This window comes from Falco punctatus (assembly GCF_963210335.1).
Source record: "Falco punctatus genome assembly, chromosome: 11".
NCBI lineage: Eukaryota > Metazoa > Chordata > Aves > Falconiformes > Falconidae > Falco > Falco punctatus.
Genome location: NC_137591.1, coordinates 3,223,353 through 3,251,164, shown reverse-complemented (window position 1 = coordinate 3,251,164; position 27,812 = coordinate 3,223,353). Strand labels below are relative to the sequence as shown.

Below are 27,812 nucleotides of genomic sequence, written 5' to 3'. Positions count from 1 at the left end.
GTACAGCAGATACCGTTTTCATTTTCAGACTTGTCTGAAAGAACTAGAGGCTGTATTAAGAGGCCCCACGAGTATTTGCTAATTTCTAGTTCTAGCAAACAACAGAGCTCTGTAAATGCTGCCCCAGGCAAGGTGTGGATATGGATGTTCATAACCTCGGAAGTTCCTAGCTAGGTGTCTGAGGAGCTGGGAAATAATGAGACACTTTCTGTGCATGGTAGAGAGTACAAAACGAGTTCTATATTATTTGCACTTCTTTTGTTTATAAAATCAGTCATGTTAGATGTGGCAGGAATCCATATGCTACTTCATGTGCATTTTAGGAAAGGAACAGTTAAAACTGAAAGAAGTACTTAGCTGAGAAATCATTGTGCATGCAAAGACTTGGTTTTGCTGCAGGTAGGGTCTAGTTGAGTATGACACAGTGGTACGTTCAGAACCTTTTTTTTTCTTTTCTGATCCTCTTGCTGCTGGCAAGAGTTTTGTATCTAAGTGGATACATAGGCTTTGCTCGCCATGGTAGGTTGTACCTTTCCTGGCCTGGACAAGTTGAGAGAAGAGGTCTCAGTTGTATCTGCGGTCTTCTCTAGTTTGCTCCAAGTCCAGGTACCACCAAGGCAGAAAAAATAGTCTAGCATTGTTTTTTTTAAAGCTGAACACAGGTAGTAGCCTCTTTCGTTCGATGGGAGACATTTGGGAGAAAAAGCATCTGTAACAGCTTTAATGTGAATTTCTGAAATATTCTCTTTCTTTTGAGAACTAGTGCTATAGTAACAATGCAGCTTCTTCATAATTTTGCCGACACTGGCCTTCCCTGACCACCCTTCTGGGGGCACGGGGTGAGTCTCCTGCTTGTGTCAGGTGGTGAGGTGAGGCCTGGGGTGACATCCCCATGGTGGCCATAGGGACACGTAGGGTCTAGAGCACAAGTGTTACGGGTGGGTGAGGGAACTGGGGTTGTTTGGCCTGGAGAAAAGGAGGCTCAGGGAGACATTGTCACTCTCTACAGCTGCATGAAAGGTTGTAGCAAGGTGGGGCTGGTCTCTTCTCCCAGGTAACAAGCGATGGGATGAGAGGCAATGGCCTCAAGTTGTGCCAGGGGGGTTTAGTTTAGGTATTAGGAAAAATGTTTTCATGGCAGGGGTAGTAAAGCCCTGGAACAGGCTGCCCAGGGCAGTGGTGGAGTCCCCCCGTCCAGATGTGGTGCTTAGGGACATGGCTTAGCGGTGGGCTTGGCAGTGCTGGGTTAATGGTTGATCTCCATGATCTTAAAGGTCTTTTCCAACCTAAGCAAGCGTGTGACCCTGTGGCAGGGGGCTAGGCCCCGGGGGTGCTGCTGCAGCCCCCGCCCGGCCGCAGCACCTCGCCTTCCTCTCCCCGCAGAGCCCGGCACCGGCACCCGCCGAGAGCTGCCGGCGCGCAGCTCCGCGGCTCGCCAGGAGGGCTGTCGGCCTTCCGCCGCCTCCTTAACCACGCTGCGACACCGGGACCCCCCGGCCCGTCTCCCGGCGCCGGTGGCGCCTTTAAGGGGCGGGAGCGGCGGCGGGGCCGGCCCTAGCCGCAGTTCCCCCCGCCCCGGGCCGCGGCCGCCCGGAACTGGCAGCGGCGGCCGGCCATGGTGCGGATCGCGGCGGTGAAGACCCAGCCGTACGGCGACCAGAAGCCCGGCACCAGCGGGCTGCGCAAGCGGGTGACCGTCTTCCAGAGCAATGCCAACTACACCGAGAACTTCATCCAGAGCATCCTGGCCACCGTGCCGCCGGCCGAGCGGCAAGAGGCCACGCTGGTGGTGGGGGGGGACGGCCGCTTCTACATGAGGGACGCCATCCAGCTCATCGTCCGCATCGCTGCCGCCAACGGGGTAGGGCTCTGCGCTCCCGGCGCTTCCCTTCCCCTCGGCGGGCAGACGGCAGTCCCCCGGGCCGGCCCGGAGGCTGGTCCCGCGGCGGGGGGGCGGCGAGCTGGCCGCGGCAGCGGGAAATCGCTGGCGCTTTGCGTGTACGTGGCGTGGAAGCAAATCAGCGAGTGACACATACGCTGGGGAGGCTCAGCGTGGGGACAGCTCGTGTCTCACGCAGTAAAAGTGACCCGGTAGCCTTACCTCCCTGTGGTACGTGCAGGAGCAGTCAGACGCGTGCAAGTGCGGAGGTGGGGAGGAGCGTGCAGTTTTCCTGGTACTGCTTTTTGTTGCTCAGGGCCATGGGTGTGTTTTTTAGCTAACGGCAAAACCAGTGGTGCAACGTGGAGGTTGAGGCGTGCAGGGTGGGGAGCAACACAGAATTCCACGATGCTGGACTGCATCTCGCTGCTGGAGACTTCATTCCTGTTGATTCCTCTCTGTTCTGTCACTTGGTCAGCCCAAGAGAAGCCCAGCAGGCACAGCTGATAGGGATAGCTGCACCGAAACTGAATTTGCAGAGGGAGGTTTTTCACTATGGTTGGTCTTTTTCAAATGAGAAACATCCCCGTCTCCTGGGTCACTTGACTCCTTGTCAGCAGCAAACATTCTTCCTCATAGACCAACGAGGAGGGAGTGGGCTGAGGATGTTTGGTGGCTAGGGTTGGACATCAGGGTAAAACCTTAGTTACGTATTTCAGCCTCCCAGTGGCAGTCAGGTGCCTCAGTGCCTTTTAAGTGTCTGGCTTCTTAAGAAACAAAAAAAACCTAATTAGAGATACCTGCTGCCTTATGGCATAAAATAAGCAAATAACTGTTTCTTTTTAAGCCATGTAGAAATTTGTCTTTTGTGATTTGTGCTAGCTGTTAGCTTTCAGTCTGTGTCCCAGCATCCCTGAGCAGCACCAGCCTTGCTGTGTGCACCTGTGGAAGTGATGGACAGTGCAGCCTACCCTGACGAGAAAAGCGGCAGACACTTGTTTATTTATTTGTTCTAAGAAAGGGTTGGAGTAGAAACTTACAGCATTTTTGCCTGACTGCACACACAGACAGCACCTTGGATCCCTATGAATAAGCAGACTGGGAGACTTGTTCTCAGGGATAAAGCCCTAGTTTGTGCAGGTTTTTGGATGTGCACCCCAGGGCATGGTTGGATGTGGCAGCCTTCCAGGCTGAGTTCATCATCAGCACCTCAGCCCTTTCCCAGAAGTAAGCAAGGATGTGAGGGTGATACCATGCTGGGGTCTGATGAGGTGTCTTACTGGGAAGTGGGGTCAAGGGCCAGTTGCTACTTGAATCCTCCACCCTGATTGTGCAGATGCTCACGTACGTGCAGCATTGCAGCACTGAGCTTTCTGCCAGAGTTGCAGAAGCAGGTCCCAAGGGGTGCACTTGCTAACGGGCATTTGACTTGTTTTTTGTCCGCGTGAATTCAGAGTGCTAGGATAGAATTGGCTCTAAAGTCAGGAAAATGTTCTAGAAAGGCAAGAAAGGAAACAGGAGGTAGAGGAAGAAAACAGGTGGAAGAATACATGGATTAAGAACCAAGACACTAGTAGATGAAGTGAGAAGTTTTACTTTAAAATCATTTGTTCTGGATCTTTAATTTGTAAAACAAGATAAATGCCATGGCCTGAGACAAAATGTTAGACTATTTCAAGCAAAACTTTGGCACTATTACAGCATTACCATTCATCTACTGATGCAGGTTTTTCATAGCCTTATTACAGCAGAACAGAGGTAGTAGTATAGGCTTGCCAGAGTACGGTGGAGTGCCATGGAATTAGCCCATTTTTTCCCCCCAGAGACTCAAAGAGGAGTGGTAGGTCAAAAGCACTGCAAAAATGTAGATCTAAATATCCAATTTAAAAGAGAGGAGGAAAAAGACCTCAAAAGGGGAGCACTGAAGAGCAAAATATCCCCCAAATTCTTTAATAAATTAATAGCCTGAACAAGTAACCAGAAGGAGGTACAGTGAAGTGATTTGCAGAACACAGGGTCATTGAAAACTTGACATAAAATTGCTGGCTAAGTTTGAGTGGCACTGGCCGGTATAAGACAGTGCAGGTATTGTGTTGCCAAAGTAAAGAATGGCAAAACCATCAGGTTCCAAGAAATGAGGTGACTAAAAATAGAAAGTTTCTTTAGCAAATGCAAAATGTTAGTTTTTAATAAATTCCTACGTACTTGCTTTCCTATTGTGGAATGGTTAGGGGACGCTTGCTTTGTGGTTTTTCTCTGTAATTGCAAGTATTGCTTCTCTGATAGTTACTACAATGTAGTTGAGTAAGAGCCTATGAAAATCGTGTTTCTTCATAATAAATGTGAAGTAACTAGAAGTTGCCTACGCTTCAAAAAGAAGGGTGGACTACTACTGTTAACTGGTAAGAAAGTGTACTGCAGAACAGGGAACGCTTGTTCCTGGAGGCTGTGGTTTTGTCTGAGTGCTGGGGCTCTTGGAGGGTCTCCTGACTCCAGCAGGCGCATCTCAGAGAAAGACAGTATTCTCATGCTGAAAAATACTGAGTAACATAGAGAAAACTCCAGAGGTGGCTGCATTGCCCTGTCTGGACACTGAACAAACAGCACTGTTCTGTCTGTAGGGAAATGATTGTTACAATGCATGTGAGGAAGGACTGGAATGTAGTTACAGCATGAATGTGGTAGAAGTGAAAACAAGAAGTAAGGAATAAAAGTAGAATGAAGAGAAGTTTGGGCTACATTATTTTCTAACATGGCTCTTCTGATTGCTTGATTAACAAGGTATGTTATACCAGGCTGTATTCACTGATCCAAAGTCAGCCAGCCAGCCACCTGTACCAAAGCAAGTGCTGGAAAACTGTATTTCTGGTTCTAGGGATTAAAAGGTGATTGGATTAATACTTCAAAATCACTTCGTTTTAAGATCTTGTTGAATGGTCCTCTCAAGCCACAGGAGAAACCTGAGAAACCACAGTTCATGGTTGTTAGCTTTACAAGGAAAGGAGGCTGAAGTGACTTCTAGTTTTGTTTCCATCTGGAGTGGTCAAGTGTAAGTACTTAGTTATATATCAGTTAGCAACAACTCAATTTGTAGTTGCACGATTAAGGAGTGTTCATGCTATTTATGTTTGCTTTTATATTAAGTAAACTAAAATAGAGACTGTTAGTTTTGCCATTCTCAGTTGGCATCCAGTGTAGCTTGCCTGCTTTAGGTTGGTCTGTGTGCCAGGTTTTCTTCATGTTATTGACACATAGTTCTGACTCTTAAGCTTTTTTTCATGTAATTAAAAAGCTCCTGTCAGAGTATCATTTGTCAGAGTAGAATGACATAGCTTTATGTCAAAAATAGGCAAAAATCACAGAAATGAAGCTAGAAATCTAGATCTGATCACATAGTTAGCATCAGGTTGATTCATTAATGTTGTCACCTGCTGTTCAACAAATTTTCTGTGCCCCTGGTTCCTTCTTAAATAAACAGATTTCACAGTGCTGCAAAGTAGCTACATTAAAGCAAATTGCTTGGAGGTGTTTTGAATGCCAGGCAGTGCTTTGCATGTTAAGTACTAGCCTGGTTTTGTTTTGCTGCTGCAGGACAAACAATGCTTTTGTTAGAAATACTGCTCTGTACCCTAGAAAGTTTGGTTTCCTGGCTTCGATGCTATTAACCTTTTCCCCCACTCAATTATCCCAAGGAAACCAAGTGTTTAAACTCGATTGCATTGCTCAGCAGCCCTTTATTTGCCACTTTCTACTTTTTGTAGCCCTGCTCCCTTTTTCTTTGTGTTGTTCCACCGTTGCCTCCAGACCGGTTTCCATTCCAGTGGTGCCACTGAGCCCATAATAAGCAGTGTGGTGCAGTGCAAGCTTGGATAGCCATGTTCGGGTCCTGGCTAGAGTGTGCTCATGTTCCTGGACTCAGCATCCCAGCTGTGGAAGGGTGGGCATAGTGGGACTGGCATGTCTGTGATCTGCTTTGGGCCTACTGATGTGAAGTGTTCATTATTGCTCACCTTTACGTCAGCCTCACTTGTTTTCTTACCTGGTTTTTAAGAAATCTGTAACCGATGTTTGTTGTTGTTCCTGTTTCCACGCAGCACTGTGCAGTCAGCCTTAGCCTTGTCGGTTTACAGACCTTCATCCGTTCAGCAATTGTCATTATCCTGAAGAAGAAATGCTCTCAGTCCTCAGGGTCAGATCTTCCCTTTAAGTAAAAGCAGCTGGTATTAAAAATATCAAACTAAAGTGATCATAAAGGAAGTTGTTCCAAAAAGCAATCCCTGTGTACCAGAATTAGAGGCAGTGATGCTAGGTCCTACAGGCCATTAGGAAAAACCTCTGGTCTGTCTTGTATTACAGTTTTTCTCAGGAGCCCAAGGGGAAATTGAGACGTGCTATCTGAAGTAAGGAAATAGAGACTGGTTATGCCGTGAGCATTCCCATGCAGATAAATCCTGGCTTCAGATTATGGCAGGTTTTAGAAGACAACCATGCATGCAGCAGCTCTTACAGCTTGGGGACTGCTTTTACACTAGCTTAACTTCCTTTTGCTTGTAAAGTTACTTGGCTTATATCAGTTTACAATTGAAGGTTATTAAAGCAGTGGTCAAATTGTCCAGTTTCAGTGCCTTTTTGGAACTCTACAATAATGAAACTCTGGCTCAAAGGAAGAGCTAAGGTGCTTTGCAGTTAATCTCTGCAAATCCAGCAGATGGAGTTGAAATTCATACTAACGGGGATTTAATGGTAATCTCCTGGAACAATGACTCTGCATGACCAGAAACCTTAGCTCCGGTTCTGCTGGTAGGACAGCAGGGTGGAAGTCTAATGCCTTCTCTTTGTGAAGGCAAAGTTTGGGATAGGTGAGCTGGACTGAATAGGTGCTATGGTATTATGCCAAGACTGAGCTGCAGCAGCATCAAGAAATGCGCTATGGTGGGGTTCTCTCAGAGCTAGCCAATGTATTGGTTAATGTTTCAAATGATGAACTGGAACATATCTTAGAAAGAAACAGAAATAGGATAGGATATCAGTAAGGGGAAGTGCGTGAAGGATGCATAGGCAGAAGTAATAAAATATGAACGTAGTATGTACATTTATAGTAATTGTACAGGTTGCAGAGTAACACACTAAGCAGCAGATCTAATGAGCAGACCGCAAAGACAGCTGGCAGTACCATCCAGTTATCCAAAAAACCAAATGTTGTTGCTAGATTTTTAAATAAGGTTGTTGTCAGTGAAACCTAGGAAATAGTCTCACCAGGACTGTGATCCTGCTGTGGGGTACTGCCCCTCAGAGAGGGTGCAGTCGTCTTAGGGGAGACTCCAGCAGGAATAACCTGAGTTTGGGCAGGTGGGGTCAATGAGGAAGGAATGAACTTAGTCTGGAGATGGGGAAGCATGCTGGCAGTCCGCGAACGTCTGTGATGATGCTGCAGGGAGGAAGGTAATGAATTGTTCTCTGACCTGCTGGGGATAGGGCAAGAATTAAAATTGCAACAGCAGAGGTTTAGGTTAGGCATTAGAAAGCATTTTGGGAAGCTTAAGGCTAATGAAAGGAGTGTGTTGCCTGGGAAAACCTCTAATGAGAATGGTTTGGGTAGGGTTGACCCTGCCTAGGGCAGGCTCTAGGTGACCTCTGCACAGCCCTTCCAGCCCTCTTTCCTGCTGCTGTACTTAAGCTGCTTTTTACTGCTGGGCCCACAGGCAAAGCTTCTCTAGCACATCCTGGTGAGCTTCTGAGAAAATGCTGGTGTGTGTCTCCCGCTCTCCCCTCTGTCTATGCTGTTCCCCACTACGTGTAGCCACCTCACTAGCACGTATGCATACAGCGAGTTACTGGTTTGCTACCAGTCATCAGCTTGGCTCTGTACAGCTCAAATGGGAGCTTCTGTCCCTGATCCTGCAAGGTTTAAGCAGATATGTCACACTAGCATCTGGCTGAGCCAGCCAGTGCCCTCCCTCTGCTCCACAGCATTGTCTGCATTTTGTAATTCTGGATTTATTGGGTTCAGTCTAGGAGGACCCAGGGACAAGGGGCTGTCTCTCAGTAGGCTGGGGCCAGAAATCCTGGAGCATTCTTGTGTCTGCTTGAGCTAAACCAGCTGGAATCCCTCTTCCATCCCCTGGTGCAGGGGCAGGACAATAAATGCCAGGGCAGTCCAAGGTAACATGCAGATACGGATGTTCTTTGAAGAGCTGACCTTTGAACAGAACGTTTCTCAATCTTGCTTGCTGGTGTGTATTTCTCTCCAGGAAAAGGGTGGATCAGCCTCTACCTGTGTGACAAACCTGCAGCCCGTCACTCTGTAGCAGCCCTGCAGATGGTGGTTTCATCCCTAGCCCTGCAGAGCCCTTTCTCTGCCACCCCTGTAGCTTGTCTCTTAATTTTAACTGGGGTGCAGTGTAGGTACAGAAAATTGTCTCTTAATTCTGGAGTGACTTCTATGTACGTGGTTGCATGTATATGCACTCGTGCTGTCAAGATGGTGGCAGATACATTGCCTCTCTGGAATCTCTACAGCAACTTCAAAACCTAGATTTTTAATTAATTCTTACAGAAACCAAGAGTTCTGCAGTTGAGGCAACACTCAGTGTATGACTAACAGGCTTGCATTTGGTCTGTTTATTTTATGTTGGTGCCATTTGTGTTGGTATTGCCAAATGTCACGCAGCAGTGGCTGCCTGGACCAGAGTTGTGTTCAGGCAGCAAGTGCACGGTTTTGGCAGCTGAGCAGCAGGGTTGTGCAGGGCTCTTGGCACCCTCTGATGGTGAGCGTGCAGGCGGCAGCTCGGGAATTGGAACTGTTCTGTGAGCAGGAGTTAGGGGAATGTGATTTCTGTCTTAAAGGCAAGTCACAAAATAGGTGGAAAATACCTGATTTTACTCCACTTGTTCCCTGAGATTTCATGCTGTGTACCTTTTTAACTAATCACAGAAAAAGAGCATAAAGAGGTAATGCCTACTACCAGCTGTTTGCTGTCAGAAAAATTCCTGCAAAGCTGGAAAAGAAAGATTGCAGCAAAACACAGCTCTGCAGCAGGTGCATTGGCTTTATTTGCTCACGGAAGGAAGAGAGAGGAGGGAGAGAGGAATGGGCATAAGCTGAAAGGAGAGGATAAGAAGGGCTGCTGATGGAGGAGAGGGCATCTTGCACCTTGGAGAAGCCTGCCCCAAGGGTGTTTGCAGGGGATGAGAAGAGACAGTTATTGTTCACTCCAAAATACGAGATCGTAGCTCGGAGGAAGGCTGTGCTAAGGATGGGGTGGTGTCGGGGTGTGAAGCCGGGAGAGCCTGGCTGCCTGGTCCCAGGCTTGGGGAAGGCTGCAGACAGCCGCAGGCCTGTGTTGGTGGGATGAGGGAAGATGGCAGAGCTCACACAGGGGGAGAAGGGATGGCACAGGAACCGACTGTATCGAGCCAAGGGAGGAGCTGGGCACTCTGCAAAGTTTTACTGAAGTTTAAGTCCTCTCAGAATAGCCCTGTTTGTCTTTATTATCATTAACCAAAGTCAACAGTTAGTTTCTTGATTTAACTCTGTTCTTGCATGTCTGAAGTGCAAGGTAATTAAAGGGGAGCTAAGCCAGCAGATGTCCCTGCCTGTGGCAGATCAGCTGTTTGGATGGGAAAACACCCTCACCAGCCTCTCACTGCCATGAGGAGTAAGAGACCGAGGAAATAAAGACCAACAGGAAAAATTAAGGAGATTGGGGTTGTTTACTGTGGCAAAGAGAGGGTGCTCAGCATCTGTGTGCTAAGGGATTTTTTTAATGTGTGAGTTGTGTCAGGAAGAGGATTATGATGAATTTGTTTTCTGTCTCAGCTCTGGAGGACTTAACCCACAGCAAAGAAGGTGGACAGCAGATTGTAGGAAAACACTTCTAACTGCATGGCTGATTATGCACTGGCACAGCTTACCTAGAGACAAAGATTTCAAGAACTAAGTTGTATCAGCTTTCTGGAGGATGCCCTAGGCGTATTTGATCCTGCATCGGTTCTAGGGTGGGAGTGGATGGCCTGCTGAATTCCTTTCCAGCCTGTAAGTGATCTGTAATGATCACGGTCATCCAAGCAAAGCCCTCCAGATGACAGATCAAATGATACTTCCACAGTCTCTTCTCCAGTCCTTAAGGCTGTCAGGATCCACCTTTGGTGAGCATTTTTTCACCTCTGAATCTTTTGGCAACCATATGATCATGAACCTCTGTACTGGTCCTGGCTGGCTAATTACTGGTGATTTAGTTTATCCCAAATAGTGATGCATGTGCTGCAGGAAGGCCCTGGGACCAGGTAGGCTCCCCAAAGGCAGGGTTGGTGCATATGCTATTGTTTATCCTATGCTTTATATGCACTGTTTTAGTGCCTATAGATAGAACGTGTTGCATTTCATGTACATAAGCATGGCACTAATGACCGTCACCTTCCTCCCCAGCTTAATTTAGTTTGATTCCTTTGTTCAGTACATGTGTGCTTAATTACACACACAAATTTCTCACCCTCCATAGGCCTTTTCTCTGCCAGTAAGTCCATGTGCATCTTCTTTGTGTAGCCGCGGGAGCTGGTAGGTGGCCTGTGCCCTCCTCCTGTCACTTAGTGCCGCAGCGTTTTCAGGGCAGTAAGTTTATCTTGTGGGAGTAAGAAGGGAAGGAGCTTGCTTAGGCCTTTTGCTGCCAGGAGACTTGTCTGGTGTGAGGCTCTTCAGAGCTCATTTTGGGAGCTGGATTTTGTTTTCTGTGCCACTAGAGGGAAACCTCTGCCTTTGCATGAAAATAAAAGGCATCTCAGCTGCCGGATGCTGAAATAGCATGGATGTACAAAACACAAACCAATTGTTTCTAGCTGCATATCCCAGGCAATCTCACTGTTGATGTACAATATGTGTTGTGCTAGTTCTGTACACATTACTTGTGGTTTGGTGGGGAAAAGAGAGGAATTAAGGAATGAAATTCTGAGCCCATGCTAAATAAGTTGCCTCTGGGGCTGTGAGCTAAGAGATTTCTGGATGGATCAGGCAGCAGGGTTTGTGTGCGGTGTGTTTAGGCCAGCGCCCTGCAGCATCCTGGTGTTTACCAAAGCCAGTGCTTGCCCTGTGGGTGAGCCTGGGCAGGGGTGTGTGGGGCAGCAGCCTTTGGGGTCCCGCAGATGGCTCAAATAGCTTTGCTTTCTGAGAGCAAACCTGAATTAAATTCCTTCCCTAGGGAAGCTCACCTGGCTCTTCAGCTCCCTTGGAGGACCCAGGTCAACTTTCACAGATCATCAGGTAGAGCCTTTCTCTCTAAAGTTGTTTTTCTGCCATGAGGTTTCCCCTCAGTCTCATACAGATTACCCAGCTCAACTTTAACGTGCTGATGCATATAACGGGTTCTCTTTACCCCTTGGAATAAAATCTGTCAATTATTGGAGCAATGACAGAATCAGCACCTTCGGAAACAGTCCCGTGAGCATTTTACCTTCGTAAATTGTCACAATTCAGCTGTGTACACATCTCCTTTCCCTCTCTGCTTCTAATAAGGGGACAAACTTAGTCGTGATAAAGTGTATGTTCTTTAATTGCTTCAGTAATATCTATAAGTTGTCTCCAGCAGCATGGACAGAGGACTCCGAGTGTTATTGAAGAGGTTTGGGGGAAACTCTTAATTTCAATGTAGCATTCCAAGTTACCTTTCCCTTATTCAGGAAGATGATGCTTCACAGAAGTTTGTTGGTATCTGTCTCTCTTCTGTATGTGTTTAAGCTGCTCCAAAATGAATAGCTTTATCAGACATTTGGTAATTTTTTTGTGGTTTTTAGTGACTCCAAATGCATACACTTGCCCTTGGTGAGACTTGTGTGGGTATGCAATTGCAACTGTTGGTCTTGTGGCTTTTTAGCTACTCTCGGGTCTTTTCTTAGTCAAACAAAAGTTGACCCACTACTCCCTGTGCATAACGTTCCTGGGTTTGAGAGGGAGACCATGGAGAAGTCAGGTTGTCAGAGCAGGAGCTGTGTGAGCGAACTAGCTAACAGATCTCTTGCCTTCCATTTTAAGAGTGACCTTTAACTCACCAGGCTTTGCAAAATAACTCCAGCGGAGTGCTGCCATGCCCGCTGGAGGCTTACCCCCTGGGGACCTGCCGCCCTGGGGAGCGGCGTGACGGCCTGGCACTGCCATGCGGATCTGCTTGGCTGGTGAAACGCTGAGCTCTGCGCCGGGGCAGCCCATCGGCGCATCCGAGCAGAGGGCTGAGCTGCTCCGCCACGTCCCCCGGCACCCCTGCCCTGAGGGAGAACCAGATGGATTGACGGTGCTGGGCTCCAGTGGGTGATAGCGCAGAATGGCAAGGAGCTATGCCTGTGGAGAGCAGGAGATGGTAAAGAAGACAAAAATCCTTTCCCAGCCATTTCAGTGAGGGACAGCAGCGTGGAATTGGATGTTCTCGGTGACATTGATCCTCTACAACAAGTGCAAGAAAACGTCTTCTATTACAGAAACTACATTCAGCTCAAGGTTCAGGGAGCTATTTTTGGGTGCTCAGCAACTTCGCTGAACTTCTGTCTAATAGGTGGGCTATTGCTGGTGTCAGGATTGATTTTTTTTGTATTTTGGCATAACTTTTTAAATGCATTTATATGAAAAAAGAACATGGAAGATACTCCTCTGCCTGTGCTGACTATGCCAACAGCTCCTTACAATGATCAGAAACCAGGAACCAGTGGACTACGGAAGAAGACCTTTTATTTTGAATCCAAGATGAACTATTTGCAGAATTTTATCCAGAGTATATTTTTTTCCATAGATCTAAGAGATCGACAGGGATCTTCTATGGTAATTGGAGGTGATGGGAGATACCTTAATAAGTCTGCAGTGGAACTGATAGTCCAAATGGCTGCTGCCAATGGGGTTGGTAAATGTTAAATGACTCAATTCCTATAGTTGTGTAGCTGATAAATGCAGAAAACCATAATAAATAAGTCACTATAAGATTTAATTTCCCCAAAGATTTTATTCAACTGCTATAGTTAACTTTTTAATGGAAAATCAGTTTGGTTGCACAGAAATGACTTTTTTTTTTTTTTACTTTTAAGTGATGCAGTTGGACAGAAGTATGTGTGAATGCACATGCAACAAAGAAACAAATACTGCTTGGGTTTTGTGCGCTCTTGTTTTGTGTTTTGACATACAACAAGCTGTTGGCACCTGTGGATTTCATAGTCTGTCCATCAGATCATAAAACCCTGATACTGTTCAGAAGCAAAGTAGCAGGTAAAGCCATAGCTCGCTGCTCAGTGGCAGCTTGGCAGAAACTCTCTGAGCTGCTCGGCAAATGAAAAGGCAGAGCACGGTTGTTTCTTTCTCAACGGGTACAAGTTGTGGCTATGTGATAAGTACACCAGGAGCCTCTGAAAATCAAAATAAGATGGGAGTTAGCAAGTGAGTGGCAACCTTTGCAGTGATCTCTGATTGTGCTGGAAATCTGTTTTGGAAGCAGAACAGAAGGCTTGTCTATTTGCAGCAGTGCACGGTTTGTGCGCTGTGAGACTCTTGGGCACTGGGGTTTTGTCTGTTTCCTTCTGCTGCTTAAGAAGAAAAGATTTGGCTGTCTGTCCTGGGTCTTTTAGTATAGAGCAAACTTTACACTGAAAGACAGGTTTTTAGGAATTTGTTTGACAGAAAACCTTATCTGATCACAACAGGGTAATTAGTAATGAATGGGAGAAGAGGAGGAGATAACTTTTTTTTTTTTCCTTTTTAAAATCAACATATTTTCCATCTTGGGGAAAAAGAAGTCCTTTGGCATTGAAAATTAATGTGTTCCCCTTAAGTCAGTGTATGGGCTGAGATGAAGAGCTCAAAAATGTGCACAAAGAGCCAGGCCTGCTGCTTGGACTGTTTGACACTAGGACAGATTTTCTGCTGGTAAAGGTGAGGTTAGACTGATCTTCACCAGCTGAGACTTTTCTCATACATTTCTTTTCAGCACTGTGGCCCGTGTCTGGCTAAAATCTGGTTTTGCTGCCAGTGTTGACATTTTTCATTGATCATTTTGATATGCTCTGCCTAATATCTGTGATTATCAGCATTGTGCTCATCTTGCTCTATAGAAGGGATGAGTGCAAGGATGTTTTCAAATATAAAAAAAAACCACGAGGAGGGCATGTATGTGGTGTTCTTGAGTATGTGAAAATCTCTTTTGTCGGTGTGTGGCAGTGATAGGTACTGTTATCTCTACCAATGTGGGATCAGCGGGATTTCCACATTGCACCAAGCACACTTGCTGTGTTGGTAGCATCACACTGCGTGTTTTAAATGATGATTATTTGGTTAAAGGAAATGACCGAGGTAGTTTGTCCCTTTAACATGGCTTGTATAGACATGTCTCTGTTTAGAGTTTGTCCCTTTAATGTGGCTTGTATAGACATGTCTCTGTTTAGAGTTGTAACTGTGGCACAGTGTATAGGATTGGTGTGTCGGGATGCAGGAAGACTGGAAGGCTGTACTGATGACATGGTACAGCTGTAGACATTGGCTTTCTTGGCATGGAAAACATGTTTTTGGTGTCAAAGCATCAGCCTGCGTTACTGGGGGGAGGAGGGAGGTCGAAGGAGCTCTCCTTCATTGCCTGTGTGCGTTTCATTGGGGATTTCAGTAAAACCAGGTTGAAGTATCGCCTGGATTGCTTTGAAGTGCTGTAACCCAAAATTGCTGCTCAGAGTGCATCTGCTTGTGAACAGGTCTGTTTTGAGCATTCTGCGAAAGATATTTCTGCATCGTTATATCCTTTGATTTTTCTCATAAGAAATTCCAGAGAATTAAAAAAGATAAAGTGTAAATTACTCAGCACACTGCTACACGGAGCAGCCTTTTCCAGTGGTTACCACCAAGGATTTAGCATTGGATGGGTAGGAAATGGCAGCTGAAAACCTCTGAAAGCCAAGGAAGACCCCAGATCAGAGAGCAGCTTGTACAAGGACAAGTTTTTCTTCTTTTCCTTCCTCGCTGCAGGAGCTGCAATGCACATATAAAAGCTGCAGTTTGGCTGTGCAGGAAGGACGAGTTGGGTAAGGACAATGGATCCGGTGTGTTCACCCAGCTCTCCTGCAGCCACTCTGCGTTTGGGAGGGAAACTCCCTTGTTTTGCCAGTCCTCTGCAGCATCCCTTGGGCGGCATGCGAGGCACGGCAGAGCCCTGATGCAGAGGGGTGTTGCAGCTGAATGTGACCCTTGAAGGGAAGCTGGGAGACAAAAGATGAAGTTTTAGAGAGGAGCCTCCTGGGCACTACACTAATTCTCGGTGAAGCTGAAGGAGCAAGACTCAGATGCCGGAATAAAACACTAGACAAGGTGTGCTGGATTGGACTGAGAATGGTGAATAAAGCAAAACCTATGTAGGTTGGGCTGCTCCAGATTAAACATGTGGCATAATAAACGAGTGCAATCAGCCTGGTAGATAGGCGCTGTGAGGGCTGTAATAGTAGCTACTATGGCCAGCTGGAAGAAGGGCATTCACTCTGAGTTTATAAACTGCTCTTTCACATTTATGCTTGTTGTTTGCTAGAGCTGCAGTTCTTTTAGCGGCACCTCACTCGCCCAGCTGGTCTGTGACAGCTGTAGCATGTAATAACTGATCAGCAGCGAAGCAGGGGCTTAGCACCAGGCAGTGCTGCAGGAGAGGAATCACAGTCATCCAGTGCCCTTGGCTTAGCACCCAACGTGGACCTTCAGTCTGGGAACGCTGCCTTTTGTTTTCTGGTTTGTGTTTGAATGGAATTCTTCCTCTTTTCTCAGTTGTATACAGGGTCTAATCTCCTCGGTTGATGGAGAGTGGTCTGGTATGTTTTTAAATCTCTGTCACCTCATTTTGGGGGCTATGGTAAAGAGCATGTTCTTCCAGAAAAATCTTCTGTTTTATTACATGAACTCCAGCAACTGGATCCTGATTACCTTGTATTGCTTAGCGCATTGGTCTGGGTTTAATCTCGGTGATATTACTAAATTTATGGGAAGGAGGTGTGTTAGCTGCTGCGAGTAAGAGAATCTGCAGCTGGTCCCGTGGGAGTAGTGATGATCATCGATTTTTATTTTCTTTTAGCTTCTCTCAGTCCCATTGTGTCTTCTGAAAGTAAAGTTTGAGACCATAGCCAAAGGGGCTTGTTGGTTTGGTTTTTTTATTGTTGTTGTTGTTTAGGTGCCTCTGGAAGGGTCAGCTCTTCAGTGCAAGCTGCCGTGTCCAGTCGAGCTACAGCATTCATAAAGGAAAATGCTAACAGGGCACCACAGAGCGGGGTCAGACGTTCACTGTACACAGCAGAGGGCTTTGGCAGCCTCCCAGGAACAAGGGAGTTTGCTTGCAGAGAAGCAGCACCTCTGCCGTGAGCACGTTTCCTGGGCGCTCCAGTTTACCTGTCACCAGCGTTTGGGGGTTTGGTGGTGTTGCTGGTTTTAGGATTTGGGATTCACCGGAGTTTGTTTTGCTCTTTAATTTTCAGATTGGCCGCTTGGTCATTGGGCAGAATGGCATTCTGTCCACCCCTGCGGTGTCCTGCATCATCAGGAAAATCAAAGCCATTGGTGGAATCATTCTGACAGCCAGCCACAACCCCGGTGGGCCCAGTGGAGATTTTGGCATTAAATTCAATATTGCCAATGGAGGTAAGGTCGCTTGGTTCGTTTTGATTTACTTTGTTTCTGTTTGACTGTTTCTTGTGTTGACCCTGAGGAACCTAATTTAACTGTCTTTAACGTCACAGAGATTCAGTGCCCTAAGCAGTGGGCTTCCCTAAATGGAGCAAGTGACTGATCTGCTCCCCTCGTACCCTGATATTCCTGTCCTCGGGAGGTATTGCCAGCCCCAGGTCTTTTGCTGTACTTCTGAAGTATACTCCTTTCGCAGGCTGATTCTTTAATGCATTCCCCCATTTATGGCATAAAATATGCCCATTTTATCTTGCAGGCCCTGCTCCTGAAGGTATCACAGATAAAATTTTCCAAATCAGCAAGAAAATTGAGGAGTATGCAATCTGCCCAGATCTCCACGTGGACCTGAGCACCATTGGGAAACAGCAGTTCGACTTGGAGAACAAATTTAAACCATTTACAGGTAAACAACTGTTCTTCTTGGGAAGTTTCCTTTTGGGTAGAGTTAGCCCATAAACAGGCAAAGACATCTGGTGCTTCTGAAGGACAGACGAGGCCATTCTGACCTCTCCTCATCTGTCGGAGAACCCAAGCAAGGACATTGCTCCTGGTCACGCGGGTGGCATCCTGGCTTTTTTTTTGGCCTGCATCGCATGTTTTATAGACACTTTAATTATATCATTGTCTCTGTCCTATGAAAGGTGGTTGTTACAAAATAGATAGGTAAATCTGATCCATCAAACTTCACTAAAATTAGAGACTTTGTCTGTAAGGCTACCATTAACACGTACTTGCAAAACAGACAACTCTGCAGTTAAAGTGCCTTTTCCTGGTTTAAAAACTATAGTGTTAGTGTTTAATCTTTGATTTTTTCCCCCCATGGTTTCACATATAAAAGCTGCCTCTGTGAATAGGAAAGCCATGTCACACATGACTTCTGTCAGTCAGCAGTGAAAGATGAAAATGCATTAAAAGAAGACTTGAAAAACGCTTACTGTGCATATTTTTTACCATCTCCTGGTGACTTATGCTTATAATTAAAACAACAATAAATCAAAGATCATAAAAGTTGGTATTTCTCAGTCCCCATTTCTGTATAGTGGGATTTTTATGTTAATGGGGTTTTCAGGGCTCTAACTTTATATTGCCTGTTAGTTGCAAAGGTGCAACTTTTTCAGACTATTAGGTGCACAGTTCCCGTCGACTTTGGTGGAAATTGGAGATCAGTTTTTGTATGTATGTATATTACTTTTTTCCCCTTTTCCTTTAATCCCCACTCTCCCAGTAAGTGGAGTGGGACTGAGCCCTCTTGAAAGAAGTCCAGGAAGCCATAGCAGTGATTGTCTTAAGGATTTTGTTGGTCTGTTTGGTCTGTAACCTGGTTAGCCGTGACAGCCCGTAATTAAATTCTTAATATAGGACCATTACTGTTGTCCTTGTGAAATGATTCTATGGCATGTTCAAAGGCTCTGTGCTGAGCCCTGGCCCTTTGCACTAGGGACTGTCAGCACTGTGCCATGTGTAGCAAAATTACATTTCTGCAAAGATTTCAGACTGTGAGAGCTGGTCTCTATTTACTTTTTTTTTCCCAGTGGAAATTGTGGACTCGGTAGAAGCTTACGCAAATATGCTCAGGAACATCTTTGACTTCAATGCATTAAAGGAACTGCTTTCAGGGAAAAACCACCTCAAGATTCGCATAGATGCTATGCATGGAGGTACGGCTGGGCTTAAGTTTGGGACATTGTGGGTGGCTGGGTGTCCTTGGGGCTTTGCCACCTACTTCAGAGGGAAAGCTTTTTTTCTGGAATTCATATACAACACTTGTAAATTTGGGTTTTGTTTTGTAACACCCTGCATTTTGCAGGCAAAGTTTTTATGGCTTTACATTATTTTCTTTTTTCAAATGTTTGGTCTCAGGAGTTGACCTAGGGCAGAAATATCAGTGGGGTTTTGGGGGGATGCTGTATGGCTCACACATGTCAATCCATGCTTGAGAGGCAGAGCCGGTTAGCACTGATGGTGTGATCAGAGCTGCCCTGGTAGACTTAATATCAGTGTCCCATGGAGGTCACAGCAGTTAGGCAAATATCTGCCCGTAGAAATTTCAGTACAAAAATGGGACTGTTGGACTGTTTTATATAAATTAACATACAAGCCAAGCTTGTGAGTCTCTTTTCCGTAGACATTTTTAGGAGCACCCTAGCTTTCTTACCATCTTGTTTCTCTTGTCTCCAGACCATTCCCATTCCTATGCTCACTTACTTTTTTTTATTGTCTACATCATTAGTGTTTGAGAGCAGTAAATCCTGTTGTACTGCTGGATATCTGTGAATCACACATGTATTTTGTTCTGTTATATGGGGCTGTCATACTCACACCTCTGTGCACCTGGGGCATAAGCCCTTCACAGTGGGATCCTGGCTCATGCGCTGAGCCCCTGGCATAGGCTCATCCTCACCTCTAAACCCGTGAGTGGTTTCAGTTATTTAGTGGGACAGCCCCTCAGCTGAAGAGCTTGCTTTGGCAGGAACTTGTGTGTCTGGATAAGAGCAAGCTTAAGCACACCTATGTGCTGCTTGAGGCTTTTGATGTGAGCACTTGTGCTTTAGTACAATACACCACATAAACTGGCCCAAACCCAGAAGACCAGAGGCCTGGCTGGTAGTGTGGCTGGTGCACAGCTGACTCATTTCCATGTTTTGCTGTGATAGTTGTGGGCCCTTATGTGAAAAAGATCCTGTGTGAGGAGCTTGGAGCCCCAGCAAATTCAGCTGTGAACTGCACCCCGCTGGAGGACTTTGGTGGCCACCATCCCGACCCCAACTTAACCTACGCTGCTGACCTGGTCCAGACCATGAAAACAGGAGAGTATGACTTTGGAGCTGCCTTTGATGGAGACGGGGTAAATGGGCTCTTCTGTATTCACCTTTTTTTGCCCCTTAGTCAGCTGTGGGGGAGTGACTGCTCAGCTGCTTTTAAGCAGAGGAGGATGGAGGTTGAAGACCTATTTTATTTTTTCACCCCCTCCCTCTCCCCCTTCTGTAACTGTGAATGGAAATGAACCACTTGCTGCAGTTTGCCACTGTGGCAATAGTTGGCTACTGCGTTAATAATGCAGTCCAAACTGTATTTAAATAGTTTTAAAGGCTGTGAGAAATCAGCAGGAAGGTGCAATACTATACAGGTGTTGCTATTTAACTTTCTCAAAACTCTGTATTTATTTCAGTGCAGTCAAAAAATCGCTGTGAGTTGTTGGGTTTATAGGCTGCGCCTGCCAAGTAGAACAACTTCTGCCACTGCAGCCTCTCTGTGCTAAGTGGGGATGAGAGCTGTTTCTCTCTTGTCTTCACCAGGATCGCAACATGATTCTTGGGAAACACGGCTTCTTTGTGAACCCCTCCGACTCTGTTGCTGTCATCGCTGCCAATATTTTCAGTATCCCTTATTTCCAGCAGACCGGCGTCCGTGGCTTTGCCCGGAGCATGCCCACCAGTGGGGCTCTCGATAGGTAGCACTACTTCTGTGTGTGGTGGGAGAGGGGAGGGGAGCCCTGCGAGGAGGGGTCTGTCCCTTTTTTGTGGTTTAACACATGTCTGTGGCGGGGAGTGAGTGCATGGTCCCCCTGAAGGGTGAAGCGGTGCCAGGGCTGCTGCGGGCTGGCTGCCAGGGGAGGCAGTGAAGTTTAATGAATTAAATCCTGTTTGGGGACATGGCAGAGCTGGGCTCTGCTCTTGGCTCTTTCTCTTTGCTACAGATAAGCCCAAACAAATGATCCTCCCCACCTTTTTATTTATTTTGTTTATTTGAGAGTGATACTTTCTTTGTTAAATGCTTTGAGATCTACAACTTAAATCACTTTAGGAAAGCTATGTGTTTTATATCTATCCTTCAGTTGTGCATCCCACCCATTTCCCAAATGTTACACTGGGATAAAATAAGAGGATTGCTGCACAAAGAATTGTTGGTTGTAAAAAAACAGAACAGTGGCATGACCTGTCTTCAGTGTTACCCCAAAGGAGATGCTTGGTAGCCACTGAAGCTCCTACTGCAGCATTTCACATGGGAGCGCTGAGTCTGGCTGTGATGTGACTTAGCCTTCTTACCTTTGAAGGGTGGCCCATGCTACAAAGATTGCTTTGTATGAAACTCCAACTGGCTGGAAGTTCTTTGGAAACTTGATGGATGCAAACAAACTGTCTCTGTGTGGAGAGGAAAGCTTTGGTACTGGTAAGTCAGTGTTCCTGATTTCACCAGTGATGGTATTATTCCTTCTCTTAGTTCTTTATTGCGCTGGGTAGCTTGGGATTTCTCTTTCATGTGTAGTTTTTAATGCTTCTAAAATAATAAAACAAAAGCTTGCAAGAATCACTGGTAGAAACGAACACAATGCTGAAAGTTTTGTCAGGCAAGAGCTAGTCCTCCTTTTGGCTATTTAGGAAGGCATATGCAGATATGCAGGAAGTTTAAGGGCCTCTTTACTAGCCCGGTCATTGCGTCTATGGGGATTAAGTGCAATGTTAAATGTATTTTTCAACTCTTGGTGGCCAGGAAAACCTTCTAAATGTTTTCATTTCTGGAAGAAATATGGTTTGAAGCATGCAGTTTTATTAGGGAAGGTTTCAGGTCACTATTAAATCTCTGAGCTTAATAGGGCCCTCATTTTCCTGTTCTAAAAACAAGGTATGATTTATAAAGTTTAAATTAACACTTGCCTTTGAACAGTCTAAGCAAGTTATTAAGTTACCGAGAAACAAAGTGAACATCTTAAGGAATTTACTAGAGGTGTGCACGTGACACAAAACTATTATTTGTGCAGGGAAGTTAAAGCGAGCAAATTTTGCTCTGCATCGGAGTGGCGTGCTCAAAATGCGCCGTGTTCCTGGGAGGCCTCGGCAGTTTCTGAGTTTTCCCGTGGCACCTACCACATGGTTTTAACATCCTGACTCTGGAAATGAGACCTTCCCTGCATGCAGGAGGTCAGCACCTAATTCATGCGCAAAGGCTGCGTTTTATCTGGTCTGAGTTCTCCCTGAGATACTGTTTTCCCTATTTTCTGAAAGATCTTTGAAGACCAGGGGCAGCTGGTAGGATATGCGAGGCACAGGGCCTTGGGAGAATTTAGGTTGGATGATTCCAAGCTCAAACCTTAAGTGTTTTTGTTCCCCGTATTTCAGAAAAACATTTTAGGTTGTGCATGGATGTCCCACAGAGCAGGGATGGTCTTAAATCCCCAAATGCCTGAAATTAAGTGCTTTGTAGAACTGGGGTGCACAACTTGACATAAAAGAATTACCCCATCTTTTCTGTAGCTGAGGAAATGGGGTCACAGTCTCTGGCTGAAAGCAGTTTGCTGTGGGGCTGGAGCAGTCTTCAGTATTTTAGCAATCAAATGCTATTCTGATACACAGGGTTTGGCCTCAGGTTAGAAGGAAGGGGGAATTTCAGAAAATGTATCTCTGTAGAGAAATCTTGAAGTAAATCATGAGTAAAGAAAGATTTTGGAGTTTCGCCCTGAGTGATTTCAGCATGCATTAAGTTAATATTCTGGACTTCGGTTAATGAGAGGGCACCGGCATTTCAGTAAATAAATAAAAACAAAAAGCAGCAAATGATTCATGGAGCTGCTGGTAGGAGATGGTCTCTAACGAGCAGCTCTCTAAAATTGTTTCCATCCTTTGTTGTATGAGCAATGAACTCACAGTTTCTTTCCATCCTCCAATAGGTAGGTGACTCTGCATTACAAATCAAAGCGAATGATTCCATTTGCAGCCGGGGCCGAGAGAGAGGTTTGAGATTTTGGCCATGCAGTGGCCAGGAACTGAAGCAGTTTTTTGTGGGGGGACAGATTAAGGAGTATTGGGCTCCCCCTGCAATTCAAAGGGGGGTTGTCCATCTGGCAAATGCACTTTAAGGAATGAAAAGGGGTGAGGAAGGTTGTTTGATAGTAAGTTAATGAGGAGTTGTTTGGAGCCGGACAGAATGTGAGTGCTGAAGGGAAGAGAGGTGAAGGAGCAGCCAAATAGACCCAGTAAAAATTGAAACAAACTGTGACCCAGTGGGACTGGAGTCCAGGAGCAATTAGAGTAATGTGACATGACAGAATTCCTGCTTGCTTTCTTGGGTATTTTATTCCAGCAATAAGTTGATACATCACATGGGACTTCTGTTTATTTAGCATTCCTCTCCATCACCTCTGTGCAGCTCTCTCCGCTGTAAAGGACCGTGAGGGTAATTTATCGCTGCGTCCACAATAGTGGGATTTGTGTAAAGCGCCACGTAACCTGTGCCCCAGCCCCCAGCCCTTTTCCCCAGATGATTGCCCACTCTGGTAATTCTTGAGAGAGTAAAGTGGCAGCTCTGGAGCGCTCTCTGCATTGGCAGGCATGCTCTGGCTCCTTGGGATTTCGTTAATACCTGTTTGGAAGTTTTCCAGAGCTCAGAGGATAGAACTCAGGAGTTGTGCATCTGTGGGGCACAACTCCGAACTCGTAAGAAGCCTGGAATCAGAGTTGGATGTATTCTGGGCTGCCATTCGATCCCTCATTTAATTTAGGTGTTCAGGGTGCCGTCTAAGTTGCAGCACCCTCTCGGGTTTCCCGAGGGCCTGGGTGCTGCGCAGTCCCTGCCCCACCGCCGTCAGTCCCTGTCCGCTGTGTTCCCAGGGCAAGGCTGGGCAGGCTCTGACTGCTTCCTACTCTCTGTGTCACGCTTGCTGTGGAGGAGCCCCCTGCTAGCCGAAACAGGGTCTTTCAGTGCCCGGCGCGTGGGGGTGAGAGCAGGCGCCAGGCTCTCTGCCGGTGGCCACACATGAATGGGGTCTCTCCTTGCGCAGCCGTTTGCCAGCCCCGGTGGCTGGTGCTGCCTGACGGGCTGCTCTGCTCTCCGTTGTGGGGTAATTTCAGAGTCATTAGGGTTTGGCTTCCTCAGCGAGGGCTGACATTTTTCTTGGTGTTCAGCCAGAGTATGTGCTGATCAGAATATGCTGATTTGGCAGACGGTACGTGACAGCTGCCTGAAGAGGTTGATGTTAGTCCTTCCCAAGCTGTTCCTTTGCATTTGCCTTTTTTTGATGACCTTTTTAGTGTGCATTCCCCATTACTTCCTTGGAAACAGAATTAAGGATCTGTGAACAATGAGAGTGTGTGTGTGTGTGTTAAAAGGAGCCGAATGTTTTATTTGGGCTACAGCTAAAAGCAGATGATATCTTGAACCGTTTTAACAATACAGCAGGGATGGAGCTTATGAAATGTCTTCCGTTTGTGAGTTTGTACGACTGCCAGTTGAATGGAGGAGAGAAGACGAGGTAGGGCCGTAGCACAGGCTCTCGTGTGAAAGAAGGTGAGAATGTGTTTCTGCTGTGGCTCTCTGCAGGCTCTGACCATATCCGTGAGAAGGATGGGCTGTGGGCCGTCCTGGCTTGGCTGTCCATCCTAGCCACCCGCAAGCAGAGCGTGGAGGACATCATGAAGGATCACTGGCAGAAATACGGCAGGAACTTCTTCACCAGGTGGGGAGAGCGCTCCTGACACCTTTACACTTACCTCTGTCCTGTGTCCCACCCTCTAAGGTCGGAGCCCCAGGCACCAATGGCACCAGCAGGTGCTACCGCAGGGCTGGTCCTGCCTTGTAACACTTGCAACACTGTCCTGTTGCAGTAATTTAAACACCCCTGAGCAGTTTGCTGCAGTCTGCAACATACCTGGGTTAAATAAAACAGGGGGCGTTCACCTTAACCTTTCATGATGTCCAGTTTAAGATTTGTTACTCCAAACATGAATCTAGTAAGTATCAAAGTCAGCGAAGGCTGTACACGTTATATATGCAAGGTATCTTTTTTTTTTTTTTCTTTTAATGGAGACTTTTTTTCCTTGCGAGAGGCTATTTTGCCATCGGAACAGTATGTCTCTTGAGACCACAAATCACAAGTTAGTTTGCATTATCTGCAGTGATAGCAGTGTCTTACTGAACTGATGCCCAGCTCCTAGGCTGTTACTCACCTGGTTGGCTTTCTGTCCAGTCCCAAAATACTCTTAATATGAACTGTGGTAGACACGGAAGATGAAAAGGGAAGGAGTGAAAACCAACCTGCACATAACCAGAGGTGGAAACGCTGTCTGGAGTGAAAGCATTAGGTAGAAATCTTTCAGCTTGGAAGACCTATGTGACAATTCTGTCTCAGATTGCCAAATGAAAGAACTTGCCTTCTCCTTCCGCCCACCTCCTTGCCAGCCAGCGTACATCTGAGCCATTTAAATCTGTGGAAAAAATGCCAAAGTCTAGAATAAAAAGTCAGTCTTTTAGCACCAGAGGTATGTCTGCATAGCGAGGTAAGTGCAGTGGTATGCAGGTTAGCAAGCCCGTGCGTGCTTCATCTAGCCAGCCGGGCAAATGAAAGCGGTGCAGATCACACTGGCAATCAGAGCACAAAGTCTCAGATGCTGATGTCTGCTTCAGCCACTCTGCTGCCTCTCTTACCTGGTGAATGAGATCAAAGCTGGCACTGGTATGTTATCATGGGCTGCAATCACACCCCCATTTTGCTGTGGGGATGCACATGAGGATGTTCAGGCAAACTGTTATCATGAGGAACCTGTTGAGATCCTATCGGCAGAATTAGAATAAATTATTTGCAGTCAGCGTTGTTGGAGTCCAGCCCTCTGTCTTCGATCTGTCTAGTGCACAACAGCACAATTTGTGCTTTCATCTCTCCTGACGCCAAATGCCTGTGATACGTTACAGTGTCTCCCATGGATTTGCGTTGGATTGTAGCTATATTGCTGCACACAGATTCTCCTCTCTTTCCTTACTGTTGTCCCCTCCAGTAAGGGGGTAGAGAACATCCATAAGGCAAACCACAGTGTTTCAGCAAGGGCATCACAAAACATTGCTACTTCTTACAGCCTCCCCTAATCTTTGTTTTGTGGTGGCTGGTTGTAGATACGACTACGAAGAGGTGGATGCAGACGCAGCTAACAAAATGATGAAGGATTTGGAGACGGTGATGTTTGACCGTTCCTTTGTGGGGAAGCAGCTATCGTGTGGTGACAAAGTCTACACGGTTGAGAAAGCTGATAATTTTGAGTACAGTGATCCTGTGGATGGAAGCATCTCCAGAAACCAGGTGGGCATAGCCTCACCTGGGCTGAGCGGGACCTCGGAGGGGTGGTGCGCTCTGCATTTTGGGCTTAGTCCTTGTCTGTTGCGTTTGTACCTGCTTTAAAGTCAAACACTGCATTTGTCCCTTGGAAAATTTTTTCTGCCCTGTGTTTGCTGGTGGGATCCTGCCCTGTGTGAGACAAATTGCTGCCTTGGAGAGGCACTAGAGCAGCAGGCTGCTGCGAGAGAATCCTCCCTAGATGCCTTTGTCCCTGAGCTGGTGGCACTCCTCATGTCCTTGCCCCTAAGAGGGCAGGTGGTAGTGCAGGGTGGCTGTAATGAGGGGTTGAGTTCCAGGCTCCAGAAGTCACAGAGGTATTAAATACATGTGATATGAGTGACCTGTCACCAGAGATTACTGAAATAAAAATGATGGATTGGTTTAACAGCTCAATGTGGAAGCATAGTAAGGGGGAGGAATAATGGAGAAATCCTGCAGGAATTATTGCCTTGCCTGTAGGACGACAGGAGCATTTTCTTTACGTCCTGTTTTTGTGGAAGAGCAGTGGGTTGGTAATGCTGTGTCTGACAGGGGATCAGTCCCTGGCTCTTGTTTCCAAGCAAGTGTTGGGGGGATGGACCTTACAGCAGTAACGCTCTTTGTGTTCAGGAACTCTAGCAAGTTCTCCAGAGTTAGGTTAGGAGGGACACTCACACCCCTGGGAGAGGGGAGAGGATAAGAGAGGAGCCTTCTGTGGCTCCCTGAAGAGGAGGAGCTCAGGGATCATGCGGGTCAGGCATAGCCACACTGGGTTGCATGGAAAATACCTCGGGTACCCAAGAGGCGCATTGCTGAGCGGCTCTTCTCCCCTTCTGTCGTACCAGGGCCTGCGGCTCATCTTCTCCGACGGCTCCCGTATCATCTTCAGACTAAGCGGTACTGGCAGTGCTGGAGCAACCGTGCGGCTGTACATCGACAGCTATGAGAAGGATGCTCAGAAGATACACGAAGACCCACAGGTAAGTGTTGCATCTCAGTCACCGGCACCGCTGGCTCCCACCCTTCCTAAAAAGCTTAAATCTTTGCTTAGTGTTGCTTTGTGTAGAGCTATGTGGAGGTGCTAGGTATTTTGGAAGCAAGAGCTTTGGTAGCTTTAATCCCAGTATAAATAGATGTATTAAAAAAACCAGCTTTGTGTGTAGCAAGTGTTACTTGTTCAGAATTGCTCACAGCTGCTTCTGCAGTAACAGATTTGTTTTCCTGTTTATTGTACATCTGTGGCTGGTTGCAGGTGTGGAAGGGCACTGTTTCACTCCTGAACTGGCCTTCTGGTTGAAATGGTGCATCACTAGGGATAAAATGAGCTCTTTCCTGTACTGAGTGTGGGAAATACTTGTTTGAAACAAATAAATGGGGGTAAAAGGATGCAGTGGTATTTAAGATGACACTGACCTGTTTTGTGCTAAGTTTAATGCGCATTCTTTACAGCATCATTTAAAAATGCTGTTTACCTTTCTTGTAGGCATGGGAGGAAAAGAATTCTCATTTTATATTCCCCAGCAAATAGTCTTTGAGCTTTTTTGCATAACGTACTGTGCCATTATTGACAAAAGGACTAAAAAACCCCACATTCTGAGAGGCACAAACTAAACTTAGGGTTTAAATATCCTGTGCTGATGGTGCAGGAGTTTGGAGTATGGGACAATGAGGGTAGTAGCAGCAATGCTGGAGCTGCGCTCGGGTTTTTTCTCTGAACCTGCATGCGGTCGTAACACTGGGTCCCTCGCTGCGCCGTTCCTCTCGCTGGTCTCACCGCTCGTGCTGTGAACCTGGAGCGGTCCTTGGGTCAGTATTGCCCAGCTTTGCGTGTCCCAGGCTGACACCAGCTGCCTGCGAGGGAAGGGTGGATGTGACCTGCCTGCCGCTCTCCTCCGCGGTTCTGAGCCATCTCTTTCCTTTCTGCAGGTCATGTTGGCACCTCTCATTTCTATTGCACTGAAACTTTCACAGCTTCATGAAAGAACCGGCCGCACCGGTCCGACCGTCATAACCTAAAGCCTTGGTCAGACACCATGCTGGAGTGCACACGGGCCGACTTCCTTCACTCGGTTGCCCCTTTTATTGTCAACTCTGTCACTAAAAGAGGAATATTAGTTTTATCTCTGTATTTAAGAACACTATTGAACTCCTAAGGATAGACAATAAAACCCAGCCCCTGTCAA

General features: G+C 46.5%; 1 protein-coding gene across 2 annotated transcripts; it reads left to right on the top strand.

Moving 5' to 3' along the window:
* The first annotated feature begins 1,563 nt into the window (after positions 1–1,563).
* On the top strand, positions 1,564–27,812 carry PGM1 (phosphoglucomutase 1). Of its 2 annotated transcripts, none has more exons than XM_080407276.1 (11): positions 1,564–1,861; positions 16,343–16,505; positions 16,807–16,953; positions 18,083–18,208; positions 19,205–19,395; positions 19,847–20,001; positions 20,605–20,720; positions 23,865–24,000; positions 25,431–25,614; positions 26,475–26,609; positions 27,556–27,812. In XM_080407276.1, exons 1-11 carry the CDS (start codon positions 1,616–1,618, stop codon positions 27,643–27,645), a joined length of 1,689 nt encoding a protein of 562 aa, XP_080263402.1. In that variant the 5' UTR covers positions 1,564–1,615; the 3' UTR covers positions 27,646–27,812. The 2 variants fall into 2 exon arrangements, with proteins under 2 accessions (XP_080263402.1, XP_080263401.1); XM_080407275.1 differs by lacking the exon at positions 1,564–1,861 and adding an exon at positions 12,035–12,755.

Bases quoted from the DNA above. Each gene is read 5' to 3' on its own strand.
- PGM1 (XM_080407275.1), top strand. From the start codon at position 12,498: ATGGAAGATACTCCTCTGCCTGTGCTGACTATGCCAACAGCTCCTTAC. The intron at 12,756-16,342 runs GTTGGTAAATGT...TTTAATTTTCAG, and splicing joins AAATGGCTGCTGCCAATGGG to ATTGGCCGCTTGGTCATTGG. The intron at 19,396-19,846 runs GTAAATGGGCTC...TGTCTTCACCAG, and splicing joins CTGCCTTTGATGGAGACGGG to GATCGCAACATGATTCTTGG.